Raw genomic sequence first — 16,882 nt, forward strand, 5'->3', positions numbered from 1 at the left:
ACAAAACCTCTATGTTGATGTACCCTTTTCTACCTACTGTCCTTCCCAGCTCTCCTTGCTTCAGAATGAGATTTTTTTTTTCTGTTCATCATCTCTCCCCTAGGTGCACTAACCTGGCTGGTGAATCAGAGCAGAGATGGGAGCCCTCTGTTAGTCATTTTTCTAGTAGTGGGCAAAGCTCCAACAAGGTTCCTCAAAGGCTGCCTAAAATGGAGTAGGCATGGCTCCAAATTCTCTGCTTACCCCTTTATCTCACCCCGACAGCAAACCTTCTATTTTTTGTTACTCATAGTATGTTTTGTGTAAGACTGGAAAAATAATTTCTCAGCTAAGCAGTTTGAAGAGCATTCAGTTAAATGGTCATCCATCTGCAGGCATGGAGTGGTAGGGAACCATGGTGGAAAGAGGGTGGAACAAGAAAGTCTTCCATACTTCTCGGTTCCCTCTCCCCAAGTCTCTGGCTTTACCAACTAATGATATAAGCCCCAGTTCATCTTATATTCTAGGACCAAGCCTACCACCTGTCAAAAGACAGGCAGAGAGATTCAGCTCGGCCCCTCAGAAATTTGAGGTCACATTGCTTGCTAATTTTCTCCTCATTCTCTAAACTGGTGTCCAGCTCTGTCATGGACCCCACAGCAACCATATCTAGATCCCTGACTTGGCTTTGCAATGTCTTCAACTTCTACCCCTTGTCCCAGAGTTTTATGGCCTGGCATTCTAACAGCCATTCTGAAAGCAACTTGTACCAGATGCCTGGTCACAGCACTGTCAAGTCCCCGGAGTGATTTCTGGAATCCAAGCTGTCTCTGGCTTAAGACATCTACTGCCTTCACTCTTCCCAAGGCTTTGTGTGTGTGCAGTGCAGGAGCTTCTCCTCTGTCCTCAAGGTCTTACAGCATCTTTAACTTTAATTGATTTAGTTTTAACCTTGAATTCAGCAATGAATGCACAGGTCTATGGTCTTTGCCAAAATCTCTAAAGGACTAATGGTCTTAAGAGGTGAACTAAATCAATTAAAGATAAATTAATGTGGTTAGTGACTCTTTTTAAAATTAATTAATTAATTAATTTCTTTTCAAAAAAGGACCACAAAATTTCTCAAAATGGATTATGGAACACAGGAAATGGTTCATGAAAGTACAGGGATACTATCCAGTGCTGTGTCTAATATTAAAAACTGAACATTCTATTTAAATGGTATTGCACTAGCTCTACACATAGTGGACAGTAAGACCACAATAATCAACCTAACGGTAGCAACAGAGGCACATGGTCCCTTACATACTTTTTAGTGGGCAAGATCCTGTGGTCCAATAGAAACATTTAGGAAGGAAAAAGCCTTGTAATGGTTGAAAAGCTGTTTACTGGTGTTTCTACTGTAAAACTCGTCTACTGATCAAATTGAAATGTGAATATCTATGTGACTAGAACCTATGCTGCAGACATCTCACTTAACATCTGGCCAACAGATTTCAGTGTAACAGATTAGGAAATCATATCTCTGACAGCATGACCTAAAGTAGAACTAAAAACAAGACACACACTCCACATCCATTCACCCACATATCATCTTTGTCACATTTAGGGCTAACTTACTATGCCTTAATTTAACATATTCTGAAATATCAATGTTTAAGTCAAGGCTTTGACACATTAATCCATTTATTTCAAGTCCTCTGTCCAACCTTGGTTACATCTTGAGCAGCTGTCATACATGTAGCCTACCTCATCTTGGGAATGTTACTCCAATTTTTAATTTGTGCATTGATTAAACCAATGAAAGTGAAATTATTTAGTGACAACTACATATTTCCTATTAATCAAAATCAATGTTACCAAGTATTAAGCACACAGCCTTCTCCATGGTGTAAACTGTGTGCTTATCTTCCATCTTTCTCCAGTCTCCTTGCCAATAACTACATTGCCCAGGCTTTCTTTCTATGACTGCAAAAGTTCTAAATGCTGATGCATAACATTTATGGTAAATACACATAAGTTGACAACAAAATTTCAAGTAAAATGAATGGTATCCACATCTATTAGACTGAAAGGTATCAATACCTAGATTTGCTTCTATAAATTACAAAGACACGTTGTACATTCTTAAATAGTGAATGCCTACGATATTGAGCCTTTCCACACAAGCAACTTACACAGGAAGGTAACTGGTCAGTGCATGTTACACTGCAATGCTCTCTTGATTCCCTCTTCTGTGGCTGTTGCTTTGTCCTGGTGTCCACAGACTACTGTGTGAGTTCTTATGCTTTGGCTATGGTCTGTGAGCTGAATGAGGCAACACTGGTTATTAAGGCTTAATCTCTGATGGAGCATTATCCTTGAATCTGGTGCCATTTCCAGAGAACAGGAGGAAAATCTCAGCTATCTTGATTCTTCAGGCTCTGTTTTAATAACTTTCTTTTCCAAGGTGAATGCAGAATGAGGATAGTCTTTTAAAATCCCAAGGCTCTCTGATGAGTGGGACTTCGCATCACTGGAGTAAAGCCTTCTCAGCTCCCCATCCACCACGAAATGATAGGGCTGTCTGTTCTGCACACTAGGAATTCGAAGATTCAAAGGTCTTTCTCCTTGCCCATCGGAGCCATCAGAAGTCAGGCCGCCATCAGGACTCTGCTCCTTGGAGCTCTGCCTGAAGAGCCCGGCCGTTGAGTCTCCGCTCCTGCTGCAGCCTCTAATAGCCGGTCTGGGCACACAGGAGCTCCATCTGCTTCGCCATCCCCTTTTCAGCCTGTGAACTGAGACCTGCAAGCTCCTCACTCTCTGGCCTGCTGGAAGTGTGTTGGCACAGCTTCCTGGAAGTCCGGAAATCTGTCCTCCATTTTAATTCTCTTTGGAGATAAGTCATCTCTTTCACCACATTTTAACCTGGTGGTCCTGTAAGTGTATTTGTAGGTGACTTCTCGAGAAACCTGCCTGGCCAGGGCAAAAAGCTCATCTCTTCTGGTCAGCAGGGCATTGTCCTTCACACACAGCTGAGTGCTGCCTCATTAACAGTAAGCTCATGCAATGTGAGGTGTTTACCATCCTTTCGTTTGGAGTCAAATCGCCCATAGATGGCGCTGTACCTTCTAATCTCCTCCTCTTTGTGTGGATCTTCATCACTCATCTCGAAGATGTGACCAATCATTTGGCCAACTTCTTATTGTTCTTCAGCAGCTCTTTCACTTCATTCAAGTCACTTTTGGGCAGCGTGGAGGCCTTCCGCGCCACACACTCGACCAGAGAGAGTGCCGCAGCAGCATCCAGGGCCTTGCTACTTGGGAACCCAGGTCTGCTGGAGAGAGACTTTGCTCATGTTCAGTGGCGTGGTGTCCTTGCCAAAGTCTGGATTCGCTGATGCTCTGTAGTCCTAAACTTTCCACCTCTGACTTGCCCTGACCCAAGCTCTACACACAGGTGGTGGCGGCACCAAAAATTCCTCTTCTCCAGCTTCACACAGTTGCTGGACATCATCACCACCTTGTTGGATAAAGGCATCGAAGTAAGAAAGCAGATTGGCTTTCTGCAATATTCTATACAGTTGCAGCTCCCCTAGGGTCCTAGGTAGGGCTGTGGCCATTACTGTGGATGGGCTTAACGCAGCCCAAGGCTGCGGCGCGCTCCGCGACAATGGCTCTGCCGGGCTCCTGCAGCGACTGCATTGGCGGCGGCCGGAACACCCCCGCGCCCATCGAGGGGGGCAGGAACGTGGCCATCCCGAACCCTTCAGCAGAAAAGAGGGTCAGACAAATCTCAGCTCAGATATCAGTTATACTTCCCTTGACACAAATTCTTTTTTTTAATTATATATTTTATTTATGTGAGTACACTGTAGCTGTCTTCAGACACACCAGGAGAGGGCGTCAGATCCCATTACAGATGGTTGTGAGCCACCATGTGGTTGCTGGGAATTGAACTCAGGTCCTCTGGAAGAGCAGTAAGTGCTCTTAACCACTGAGCCATCTCTCCAGCCCGACACAAATAAGTACATGAGAGTTTAACAAGTTTCCTGTAAACTTAAACAGCCTGACTTTGTGTTAAATTGTCCTACACTGGGCTGGAGAGATGGCTCAGCAGTTACAATCACTGGCTGCTCTTCCAAAAGAACCAAGTTCGATTCCCAGGACTTACATAGCAGCCCATAACTGTCTGTAACTCCAATTCTAGGGGATCCAATGCTCTCTTCTGTCCTCTGCAAGCATCAGAACACACATGGTGCACAGATGAAACACTTATAAAATTAAAATAAGTTTAAAAGGGGGAGGGGGTGGAGAGATGGCTAAGCAGTTAAGAGTATAGGCTGAGCTCCTGAATCCAGAGGTCCTGATGGCTCTCTACACATATGGTGGCTCTCAACCATGTCCTCTTCTGGCATGCAGGCTCTATATGCAGACAGAGCACTCATATACATAAGATACAATAAATCTTTAAATTGTGCCATGCAACCTCATCTGTTTGCCCACTAGCCTAAAGTTTACCATACTCCAACTTTACACTCACACTGACCTAGTCAAGAGGACATAGGAACTAACATAACTGCTAAATTTGTCAATGATGATCCACAAACTTACCTAAAACTTTGCCACTCTTCAATGCTCAGGCTGTAATCTACCTTTCTCATAAAACAGTTTGACTTATATTTAGATAGCTCAGATTATAATTCCCTCACTTTCAAGATACATTTTAGTGGATTTTGTACTCTAATCTTCGGATTGTATTTTATTTATGTTCTAAATAACAAAATAGGAGATTTTACCCAAGTTAAAATTTTCCAAGGATTACCTAAAGCTACTTCCTTTGTATGACTATTGGCATGAGCAATTCTAGATCTAGGTGGTGTGTGTGTGTGTGTGTGTGTGTGTGTGTGTAAAGGTGCTTATGAAGGCCAAAGGTGCTGGAGTTACATGCTATCCAGTGTAGGTGTTGGGAATTGAACTTAGGTCTTCTGTAAAGGCAGTATGGACTCTTAATCACTGACCTACTTCTCTGACCCAATGCTTATTAAGTTTTAAATAAAAACTACATAAGTTCTGTAGCTTGTGATCGGTTGATGTATCTTCTAAGTATCTTTTAATGTATAGAGCTGCTCTTTCTTCTCTTGATTTCCTTGCTACCTATTAAAGAAATCCAGTTGTCTAGAACCTTTGTGGGTCAGTTTAACATCCATGAAACGCCAAGATTTCACTCTCGGTGTTTTTCTTTTTTACCTCTTTTTGGTTTATCAAAACCCAGACTGGCTTCAAACTTGTGGAAGTCCTCCTGCTTCATCTCCTCAGTCCTGAGGTTACAGACACGAATAACCTCGCCTATGTCCAAATTGGGCATGTTTATCTTTATATTTTAAGTCATCATGTGATTTAAATACATCAATACAAATATCTCATATTTTGTGTAAGAAGCACTCCAAATCACCCATTTAGTTCCAGTCAAGCTTTTATTTTTGAAGAAAATGAACAAAGAAAAAACTTTATTTCCTCTAGATATCCACTAGAGGACGATATTTCCTTTATTATACTTCCTGTAATAGGTATTAAATCCATCAAACGGTTTTTTCGTGTTTTCAGACAAGTTGAACCTTTAATTTGACTTCTAATTTTGCCTCTATAAAATGTGACTATGTTAATTTGATGGCTTATGCCTTGCACAGTACTTCCATCCTTGACTCTGTTTCCAGTTCAAACCATCAGGAGGCAACGTCTTATGTACCCCAGGAAAGGAAAAATTAAGTAAAACCGCCAAATAAAAAAGTCGTTTTACGGGGAAAGGGATCATTAATTTAAGGAAAGAGACAAACCAGACTTTTCTAGTTCATATCCAACTCACAGCCCAAGGTCAGAACTGTAAAGCACAGCACAAAGGAGCCATTCAGGAGCTGGCGAAGAGGACTTGGGACGAACGTTGTGCACAATCCGCGCTTTGATTTTGCAGTTCTGTTGGAGGAGGCTGGTGCACGTTTGTGCACGTGCGTGTGAATAGTTATGGAGGAGCAGCTGGTCCTGCGAGAGCTGGGCGTGGATCTGTGCAATCAGTAGCTCTCTAGTGAGCGGCTTGGACTGCACCTGGGCGCTACTGGAAGGGCAGCAATTCACTGTACCCAAGAGGCACCGAGCCCCGAGGGGCAGAAGACCTGCCGACCCGCACATCACGCCAGCAAGCCCTTAAAAGGGAACACCTGCATGCATGAGGTATTCGGCACAGGTCCTCATTTTTCATCTGATTCCTCACCAGGCACTCCTCCCACCTCGGACAAAAAGGATCCGCCTGACAGTACACTGGTAAGAGGGAAGTCGTGCATTCTTTAGATTAGGACTCCCACCTCCGAGGTAATCTTTGTAAAACAGTATGAACCTACACAGGGGTGTGATCACAGGCCTCTGGGTGACGAGCCATTTTCAGGTCGTAGCTTAAGATATTCTGTTCCGATTGGAGCCTAAAGGCAATATAAACAAAACCAGACAGATTTGAGAAGAGAAGCAGAGATGCTCCCCTTCCCTCCAAGAATAATTAGTTTTTCATTTCTCAAAAGAGGAGGAGGGGCTTGGTAGAAAATCGACAAGAAAGGTGGGTCCGGTCTCCCGTTTTCTTTTTTATTTTTTCTTTCTTTCTTTTTTTTTTTCTACTTCCCTGGGCTGGCTACTCACAGCTTCACAAGGAGATGCCTGCCTAAGTCTAAAGCCTAGAAGGCGGGAAAGGGACAGTACATCGGGGCTTTTCTTTCTCCTTTATCTTTTAGTCCTCAGCGCTGGGGCCTGCTCTCTGGGTTCCCCCTGCTTTCTGGGTCTCTGCGCCCCACCTCCTTGCCAGCTCGCTCGCTTGTTCTTCCCCCTCCTCGGCCGCAACCCACCCGCTACACCCCATCCTCAGTCTCTCTGACAAGAGGTTTCGCCCAAGCGGAGTAAGATTTGCATATTTCCCGCCCCCTTCGGAAACCATTGGCGCAGCCTTTGCCCGGCGTGGATGATGATTGGTGAACCGCCTGGGTGTATTTGCATGCGGGCCGCTCCTGAGGACCTATCTGTGTCTGTAACCCGCGCCGTGTAGAAGTTTGTGGAGCGCTTTCTGACCGGCTGGTCCCGGACGGACCTCCGGCGCCTGGCTCTTTGGTGGCCGCCCCGTTCTCTCGGGATTCCTTCTGTGTGGTGACGGACTCTCTGGACGCTCGGTAAGGCAAACTGAGAACTGGCAGCGAGAGTTCAGAGGAGGAGCGCGGGGAAGCCCGCTCGCTGACAGCGGAGCGGCTGGACGCGGACGGCGGCGTGGGGCTCTGACCGGCTGAGAGCTTCGCCTACCTTCCAGCGGCCTGTGCGCGGGCGATGCTGTGGCCCCGAGGCGAGGCGCGGCGAGCACGGAGGGTGCCTCCGAGAGCCTAGAGCTGGTTTCCGCCCCGGGGCAAGTGAGCATGGAACAGTGAGAGCCCCTCGCTCGGCGAGGCCGCGCGTGGAGGCTCCCCATGGCCGGGACGTACAGCTCCACATTGAAGACTCTGGAGGACTTGACCTTGGACTCCGGGTATGGGGCCGGCGACTCCTGCCGCTCGCTCAGCCTTTCGTCTTCCAAGTCCAACTCGCAGGCGCTCAACTCTTCGGCGCAGCAGCACCGCGGGGCGGCCTGGTGGTGCTACTCCGGCTCCATGAACAGCCGCCACAACAGCTGGGACACGGTGAACACAGTGCTGCCCGAGGATCCCGAAGTGGCCGACCTCTTCTCGCGCTGCCCACGGCTCCCGGAGCTGGAGGAGTTCCCTTGGACCGAAGGAGACGTGGCCCGGGTGCTCCGCAAAAGCGTCGGCGGCCGGAGGCTGCCTTCGTTCTCCGCTGAGGCTGTGAGGCGCTTGGCCGGACTCCTCCGCCGGGCGCTCATCCGCGTGGCCCGGGAGGCGCAGCGCCTTAGCGTGCTGCACGCTAAGTGCACCCGCTTCGAGGTGCAGAGTGCGGTGCGCCTGGTGCACAGCTGGGCGCTGGCCGAGAGCTGCGCACTGGCAGCGGTCAAGGCGTTGTCCCTCTACAGCATGAGCGCTGGGGACGGGCTGCGCCGCGGCAAGTCGGCGCGCTGCGGCCTCACTTTCTCCGTGGGCCGCTTCTTCCGTTGGATGGTGGACACTCGCATCTCTGTGCGCATCCATGAATACGCGGCCATCTCGCTAACGGCTTGCATGGAGAACCTGGTGGAGGAGATCCGGGCCCGGGTGCTGGCGAGCCAGAGCCCAGATGGCGGAGGGGCAGGAGGCGGAGAGGTATCTGCTGAGGCCTTGGAGATGGTCATCAACAACGACGCCGAGCTCTGGGGAGTCCTACAACCCTATGAGCATCTCATCTGCGGCAAGAACGCCAATGGTAAGCACGAGAGGGTATGGATGCGGGGAACCTGGACATACAGGCTGGGTGGGTCACCCCAGGAATGGATTTTCTTAGGAGCAAGCTGTGAAGTGAACCATGTCTCTGAGAGAAATGGAATTCTGGGAGATTTCTTAAGTGGAAATCTTGTCAAAGGTTGTTTTAGGTGTCTAACTTTTGGAGGATAAAGTTGTGATTAGTGTTCTGTTGACTGTGCATTAATTGGGTGAGGATGGGTGTGTGGACCAAACTACTCCTGAACCACCCTCTAAAGTGAGACTTGTTGCCCTGCTATGGTTTGCCCTGTTTAGTTGGATCTCTAGGAGTCTATTTTCACTCCACAATAGGTCAGATTACTATGGTTTTTCCTGGTGTTTTCTTCAGCACAGTGGCAGCAAGCAGCCCAAGGGTCTGTACTCTCAACCCCTGAGCCTTGGATAAATGGGGTGGGTAGATTAGAGTGGAGAGCCCAGGTTCTGGTGCTGCAGTCTGGGCTTAATGATGCTCAGAGTCAGGCCTCTTGACAGGAGGTGGAAGGAGAGATCCCAGCTCTTAAAACTATGTGCCCAGAGGTGAGGGAAACTAGGGACTCTTGAATCTCCTTCCCAGAAAGACAGCCACATGCTGGCTTCTGGGGCTGAATTTTCCAGCTGTCATTAGCCAAGTAAGCATTTGATTAAAACCTCATGTTAAATTAAATGCACAACCTTTTAGGCTTTCCTGAAAGGAAAGATGACAGGCTCAGTAAACCACATTATGGGAATGGATTATGGGGGATGGGCAGCTGCATGGTACGGAGTCTGGAAAACTAAGCACTGGGTAGCTACACCCCAACTGAAGGCATGCAAGGCTTCAGTGCCAAGGTGAAAACAAAGCACTTGCCATTGGCTATGGTCGTTTAGAGCATGACATGCATTCAACAGCAAACTGCTTATCTGACACTAGTTTCAGGGGTTGGCACCATGTATTATTTAAGATGGACCAACCTTATGGTCCAATTGGCAGGGTCACTTTGTGTGCAGCTTTCAGTGGCAAATAAGCAGGTAGTGGAGGAGACCAGGTGGATTCTGGAAAGGGATAAAAGTCAAATTTAGATGTGGCTTCACATACTCATGATAGTTAAAATTTAGAACAATGTGGCTTAACATACTCTGGAGCTAAATTTAGAGCAATAAAATTTAGAATACCAATACTAGTCACTGTACTTAGCACTCTATATATGATGACCACTTTTATAAATTAGCCAGTGTGTATTGGCAGTGTGAAACAGTGAACTGTGTGTTTAGTTTTTTTGTCTCCATTTTCTACATACAACCTCTAAAATTCCTGGAATCTCCAAAATGAAAATATATTCTTGTATGGTAATGACTAAGAGTTTGCCACCTGTAGGTAGTTTCAGGGTGGGGATTAGTCACCAGAAAGAATAAAGCAGTCTTTAAAGGGTTAGTACCTTCAGACTTCTGCCTCAGCCTCCCAGAAGAGGAGAGAGGCAAGACAGACGGTTAAATTGATGATCAATCAGTTGCTAAGATTCTAATCAATCATGCATGTATAATAAAATCTTCATTAAAAAAACTCAGGAGGAGAAGTTTCTTGGTGCTTCTGGGTAGCTGAACACCAGAAAGACAAGGGACTCACCTTCCTCCTTGTGTTGTCCTGTGGGGGTCTTCACCTGTAGCCTTGTAACCTCTATAAACAATAATTTGATAAATGCCTCCCTGAATTCTGTGAGTCACTCTAGAATACTAAATCAGAAGAGAGTATTGTGGAAACCTGGCTATACAGCCAGTTGGTCAGAAGCATGAGTGAAAATTACCGGGGACTTGAGGGTAGACTGACCTTCGAGGACGAGACCTGGGGTTATCTCCTGATAGTGTCAGGGCTTAATTGAGTTGAACTAGAGGACACCCAGCTGTGTGTGTTTTCCACTTGTTTGCTTGTCAGTGGAGGAGTCCCCAACTTTGGGAGATAGAAAAATTACACGTTCTGTGTTGATTATGGTGTGAGAACAGGTAAATGCTTTGCTTTTTTTAAGATATAAAGTGCCTATAGTGTTATCTCCATTAGACAAAGGGGCTCAACATTTCAGTCCCTTGCTTAGATTGCACAGATACTAAATAATAAAACTGGACCTTGAACCTGGCGTGCTACATAGCATTGTTTCATCAGCCTTCAATGAGAGCAATTGACCTGCTAGGCCCAGTTTGGAAGACACTGTATTCACTCATTGTAGCTTATTTTGATATTCCTTGCTTTGGGTTTCATTTCTGACACTACCACAGAACATTCTTGGAATCAAGAATATTTGTCTTTTAATGTTCCTGCTCTCAGGTCAGAGTTGAGGTCAATCCAAGAGTTGATGATGTCACCACTGATAATCATGCTTCATACTTTAAGTTTGTGGCTTCAGTGCTGGGAACACTAGTTCCAGGAGAGGAAGTGGAGGGCAAGGGGATTTCCATCCAGTTGTCATAGCCCAGGGGAAAGAGTTCTGTACTGAGGGAAGCCTTTAGTACAGTGGGGCCTGGACCAAACCTGGAGAGTAAAACCTCTTGGGGAAAAGCACATAAACCCTAACCCCATAAGCCAAATTATACTAACGATGGACACAAAACAAAGCCATGCATGTCCTCATGCTCAGCCAGAGCCCAGCATGCTGAATGTCTTTTTCTGACTGCAATCCAAGGCTTGAAGAGCAGCTGCCTGTTGGAGTACCTGCATGTGCAAAGTGGTCAGAGGTCGTTTCTTCTAAGAGCACACAGGCAACTTCTTTACTGGATAGTGAGGCTTTTCTGCTCCCAAGGGTTGACCTTCACCTTACACCTTCAGCAGGCAGGAATACTTCCTTTCCCTAGGATGCTCAGCACCTAAGTGTTTCCCTCTGAGTTCTCTGGTCTCTTAGGCACTTTTCCAGGGAGAGGTAACTGTTGTCTTCCCCTTCGTAACTTCGATGCCACTTTCTCGTACATAAAAACTAGGGGGTGGTCTCACTTACCAGGGACTAGGCTGATTTATTAAATCCCCTTAGACAGTGAAATGAGTGTTTGCTAGAGAAACAATGAATTGCATATGTTGGAAAGCTGTCTTCAGAGAGAAGCCTAAACCACTTAGGAAAGAAATGAAGAGCTCTAAACATTTTTTATATTAAAGTGGCCTCAAAGCCAGCAAGGTTACAGTTTATACAGCTGAAGACCAAGTGGGGAGTGCCTACATATGGGAAGGGAGAGTGCTGGTTGGTATTCTTGTCCTGCTGGGTCTTCCCTTTAAATTATATATGTATTGTTGTTGTGCTTGCTAATTACACAGCATGGGCACATGCATTTGACTCAGCTATATAGAGCTCTTAAACTTTTAATGTCTTCCAACAAGGAGTTTAAGAGCTCTGATGCATCTATTCTTGTCCATTACTCAGAATGCCAGACAAATATGGTTTTGTTCAGCCTGAGACGGATGATAAAAGTTCTGTAGTGTTTATAAAATAGGATCCCAGCTCCATAGAGGAGCAGGAGTTATACATTGTTGATCATTTGGTATTGATGTCTTGGATCCCAGAGCATAGTCATTAAACCCTGAGATCTTCACGACTTCCTTATGGGAAGCAGAGAAACCTCTTTAATAGGGCAGTATTTATAAACAGCGGGCTGGCAGAAAATAGAAACATCTCTCTTCCACTCCCTCCCTCAGTCCTCTCCTCTTGTTCTCAAGGAACTATGTGTGCAGGTTTGATTTAGAACAGCCTTTCTAAGTTCCTTCCTGGCCATTTTTCTTACTAAGATTTTGTGAATGATCATGGCCTTTGAGAGAAATCAGTTTTTTTTTTCTCAGTTAATTGGTGCGATAGTGATTCTCATTCCAGCACTGTATGTGGAGTGTATACATGCTCGTTCACAGTGGCAAATGTAAGAGTTTGAAGCCTACCTCTATGATGGACATGGGGGAAAAATTCTTAGTAGTTCAAGGCCTCTGTTTTGTAATCTGTAAAATGGAGGATAATAATACCTAGCTCATAAGATTGGCATGAGGATAAAAATCAAAAAGATCTTAGCATGAAGTAAAGACTCAGTAAATAGTAGCAATGCAATCAACAAATACTTACTCACCACTGACTGCGCCCCACTGTTTAAACTGCAGTGGATTAAGTGGTGGTGTGCTGATCCTCAAAGTGTGTAATCCAGTGGAGGAATAAGACAGTGTAAACAAAGATTTACTCAGAATAATGGTGGTATTCAGGTCTAAATTTTTTAAATAATATTTATTTATTGTGTTGAGGGGGCATTTGCATACTATGGCACATGTAGATGTCGTAGGACATCTTCGAGTGAGTGCTTTTCACTGTATGGGTTCTTGGGATTGACCTTGGCTTGTTAAGTTTAGGGGTATTTCCATTTTACTTGTGTGTGTGTGTACATTGATTGGTCTTTTTTTTTTTTTTTTACACATGATCTTATTATAAAACCCAGGCTGGCCTCTAACCCATGGTCTTTCTGTCCCCTCCTACCAAGTGGCATTTTCTATTTGTTTGTTTAGCTTCAGATAATGGGGTAGGTGGGGACAGTTTGAGAGGCAATCAAGGAAGGCCTCTCTGAAATTTCGTTAGTAGTAATTGATAATATGGACACTTCTGTCTAAGGAGCGTTTTGGCTGCAAACAGTGACTAAGGAGTTTTCTGAATTATTTACTTATTTACCATCTGAGACAAGAGTCAACATCTCATTTGCAGCCAAGAAATAAAGAGGCTGTGTCTAAAGCAGGAATGGAAATTCTGGCTGTAGTCTTCATTTGTCAAAGAGGTTGTGGGATGGATTTCCACTGGGATAATTAGCCAAAGGAGCAAGGGTTAATTGAGCTGTGAGTTGCTGTTTAATCAGTTTTAACACCTGGGTAGACTGAGAGAGGAGGGCTCCTCCCTTCTTTCTGACTGTTGTATTATAGCCAAGGGAGCTCACAGAGCTGAAACAAAGCAAGCTTTGGAAATGAAAACTAATTTATCCTCCTCCCATCCCCCCCCTCCCCGTTTGCCCAGAAATGCAGCCCCTGCCTTAGGTAGCATGAGTAACAAGCTAGAATTGTTAGGCCTCCTCTAGAAAGCTTTACCTGACTTCCCTACTCTGAGCTGGAAGAGCCAACTTTCTACAGCATCCAGGGTATGCTCTGGAATCCTTTCCTGCTCCTGCCTCTCCATCAGATTGTGACCTCAGGGCTTCGCTGTCTTCCCTGAATCTGCACAATCTCTAACTTTTAGGTATTCTGCGAGTGTAGGGCTGCTTATAGGTTTTTACCACACAGCGTGTTTCACTCCAAGGTTTGCATTTAAATTCTTTTTACATGTTAGAAGGACTCTTCCCCTTAAGAGTCGAGAAGTTCAAGCTCTTGATGAACAGAAGCATCATTCGAGGTGGGCATATCATGGGGAGGACATTATTCAGTTGGTGGCTATCCTAATTCCTAGCTGCTTCCCAAGCCCTGAGATAAGACGAGTGGGATGTGAGTTAGAGGGCTTTAGCTTAGAGAGGTGCCTTTAATGTGGGATACCTAGCATGGTGGAGGTTTATAGCAGATTCAGTCGGAAGCAGAGCAGTCAGTGAGAGGATTGAGTTGAAAGTTTTTCTGATTAGTAGTCTTGCTGAGTTCCCATCAACTTGCTGTGCATAGGATGCTTTTCACAGAGAGCCTCAGCAGCTCATGATTCGCAGCTCGGTGATGGTGGCTGGGCCAGGGCTATGAGCCCTATTTTGCTGAAATCTCAAGTCTGCATTTTTGCTATAAAGAATCATAGAATCAGAAGTAGCAAGGAACAGGTCGGTATTTGACTCTTCAAATGTCAGGTTGGGTCAAACTCACAGCAACACTGTTACTTCTTATAGATCTTATTTGCAAATGGCCTACTATGTCTAGGCATTTTATTTATTTATTTATTTTATTGAATGTTTTATTTACATTTCATATGTTGTCCCTTTACCCCATCCCCCATCCACCCAGGAACCCCCTATTCCCTCACCCCTCCTCCTTCTTCTCTGTGGATGTAACCCCTACCTACCCCCCCAACTCCCACCGCCCCACCCTCAAGATTCCCACCCCCTGGGGCATCCAGCCTTCATGAGGTCAAGGATCTCTTCTTCCACCTATGCCCAGCAGGGCCCTCCACTCTTACATATACAGCTGAAGCCCTGGATCCCTCCCTAAGTGCTCCCAGGCTGGTGGTTTAGACCCTGGGAGCTGTGGTTGGTTGGTATTGTTGCTCTCCTCATGGGGCCACAAACCCTTTCAGCTCCAATGGCCTTCACTCTAACTCCTCCATTGGGAATGGCTAGGCATTTTAAACTCCTCAGATCAGCCAATGCTTTCCAGGACCTGAGATGTGTACACTGGAGATACCATTGATTTGAAGGCACCTTTATTCCTACTCTTGAAGAGGCAGGGAGGTTGGCTGCCCCAGAGGGAAGTGCTTTACCAAGTTGCAGCTGCTAGGTGATCAATACATTCAGCTGTATGGAAAAGCTGAAGGGTTGCCAGAGTGATGCTCCTTGGTTAAGAGGGGTGAACAAGCTTGGGATGCATGGACATGCAAGGGAGAGAAAGCTGTAAGAGCTACTTCAATAGGCCAATGGTCCTCAAAGGGTTGGGGGCGGGGTACAGAAGAATCAATCAATCTTACCTCCTTTCTTTCTGGATATGCATATATTTTCGTGTAAATGTGGGTGGATGTGCATGTGAAAGCCAGAAGTCTTAAACCTCTGGTGTTATTCTTCAGGTGATGTCCACCTTGTCTGTTTTGAGACAGTCTCTTTGTGACCTGGCTAGAACTTGCTGAGTAGGCTATACTGGCTTCAGGGAGCCCCAGTGATCCAGCCTGAGTGAGCCATCTTCCAGGCCCAGAAGAGCCTTTCTGAAGAGTACATTGATTTCCTTAGAGTGCACCACTGTGTCCAGCTGCCAACTGTATTTGGTATTAGGAGTATAGGAGAAAAACTATCAGTACAGTACTGTGCCAAGGTGATCTGCTTTCAGAGCACAGGTTGGGCCTTCCAAACTGCTTTGCCTGTTAGTGAACCCATGCAAAGCACCCCAAGTCTCTTTCTTCTGCTACCCAAAGAGGGACCCTTCTTCTGCTCAGAGTGGTTGCATCTGATGAATATTCAGTGTCCCAGGGATATTATGGATTCTGAGGGTTTAGAGAGAGCACAGCCTGGGGCAAGGCTGCTGAGTGTGATTGCTCCTAGCCTCATCTGTGAACTGTGAGATGTAGGACAAATTCTTTAACTTCTGTGCCTTAGCTTCTTTTTGTATAACAAAGTTGGCACTATTGGCATTTGGAACTGAATGGTGTTTTGTCATGAGGCTGTCCTGTGCATTGTAAGATGCTTCATAACATCCTCTTGCCACCAGTTGTGACAATCCAAAATATCTCCCAACATTTCCAGATGTTCCATGGGAAACAAATTCACCCTTGATTGGAAAACACTGCTCTGTAAGGTAGAACTGTAGTAGCCAACTCATGCAATGACTGTGAATATTTAATAAGCATCTCTAGAAGTGACATTTTTAAAATACAAACTCTAATTGAATGCATTAATTTTCTTCCCTTTTGCTAAAGACTCATGTATGATACTTGAGTTTCTCATGTAGGGTGGAGCATGACCCAGATCCCAGGTTGCAAGTGTTAGTCACAAGGCTCTCCTTGATGACTAATAATTGGTTTCTGGAGGTAGGAAGAAGTTATGGAGCCTGGGAAAAGCACCTTCTTGCTCTGCTCAGGATGGACTGTCCCTAGGATGTGCAGTCTGGCAGTGAGGTTAGCTTTCTCCCACTGTGTACATATCCACCTCTGTCAAGATAACAAGTGCAATGCATGTGTAATGCTCCAGACTCTGTGGGAGCAGTTTTGTTGTGGATATTGGATTTGACTTATTGAATCCAATTCCCAAGCCATGTGGATGGCAGGTGATTCCTGTTTTGCTCATCTGTGATGTGAGCATCTTGATTGATTGTTTTTGTTAGTTTTAAGGCAGAGTCTTAGTAAACTGGACATGCCTACAACCTACTGTGTAGCTGAGAATGACTTCAAGGTCCTGATCCTCCAATTTAAAAAAAAAAAAAAAAAAAGCCTGACTGCTGGGCTTAGAGCCCTATAGCACCATGCCTGGCTTTGCCTGTTTTTAAAAAGACCTAAATGGGTTTTCAGCTTTGATTGTTTGGAGCTGCTTGTTGAGTTGGAAGGAGATGATGGAGAAACATAGCCCAAGTTAGCCTGAGAAATGCCCCAGCATCCTCTGTGATCTACTTTGCTGAAAGTGGCTGTGTGCAAGGTAAGCAAGATGGATTGGAGGACAAGCAGTGTTGCTTTTAGGCGTTTATGATCTAAGAGGGACAGCATAGCATGCATACGGATAGTTGCAAAGATGTTTGGAATCTTCTTTAAAACAATATGGAAACAGTGCTGATAGCCCTCATTAATTGCACGATGTCACCCATCTTTGGACTTTTCATGGGCTAATTTCATTGAGCCACCCAGCCTCTCTGCAAGGGAGCTATAGTTTCCAGTCTATAGA

At 45.5% G+C, this 16,882-nt stretch overlaps 1 protein-coding gene and 1 pseudogene across 1 annotated transcript in view; one reads left to right on the forward strand and one right to left on the reverse strand.

Moving 5' to 3' along the window:
* Window positions 1–2,129: 2,129 nt before the first annotated feature.
* On the reverse strand, window positions 2,130–5,325 carry LOC114620719 (annotated as a pseudogene).
* Window positions 5,326–7,037: 1,712 nt separating this feature from the next.
* The window catches only part of Abtb2 (ankyrin repeat and BTB domain containing 2), a 152,955-nt gene continuing 143,110 nt past the window's right edge, over window positions 7,038–16,882 (forward strand). Inside the window, exon 1 of the mRNA XM_028767045.1 lies at window positions 7,038–8,333. Within this exon, the coding sequence (XP_028622878.1) occupies window positions 7,451–8,333 (883 nt within the window). The 5' untranslated portion in view covers window positions 7,038–7,450. The remainder of the gene's footprint in view (window positions 8,334–16,882) is intronic.

Source organism: Grammomys surdaster, unplaced genomic scaffold (assembly GCF_004785775.1).
Source record: "Grammomys surdaster isolate TR1022 unplaced genomic scaffold, NIH_TR_1.0 170, whole genome shotgun sequence".
NCBI lineage: Eukaryota > Metazoa > Chordata > Mammalia > Rodentia > Muridae > Grammomys > Grammomys surdaster.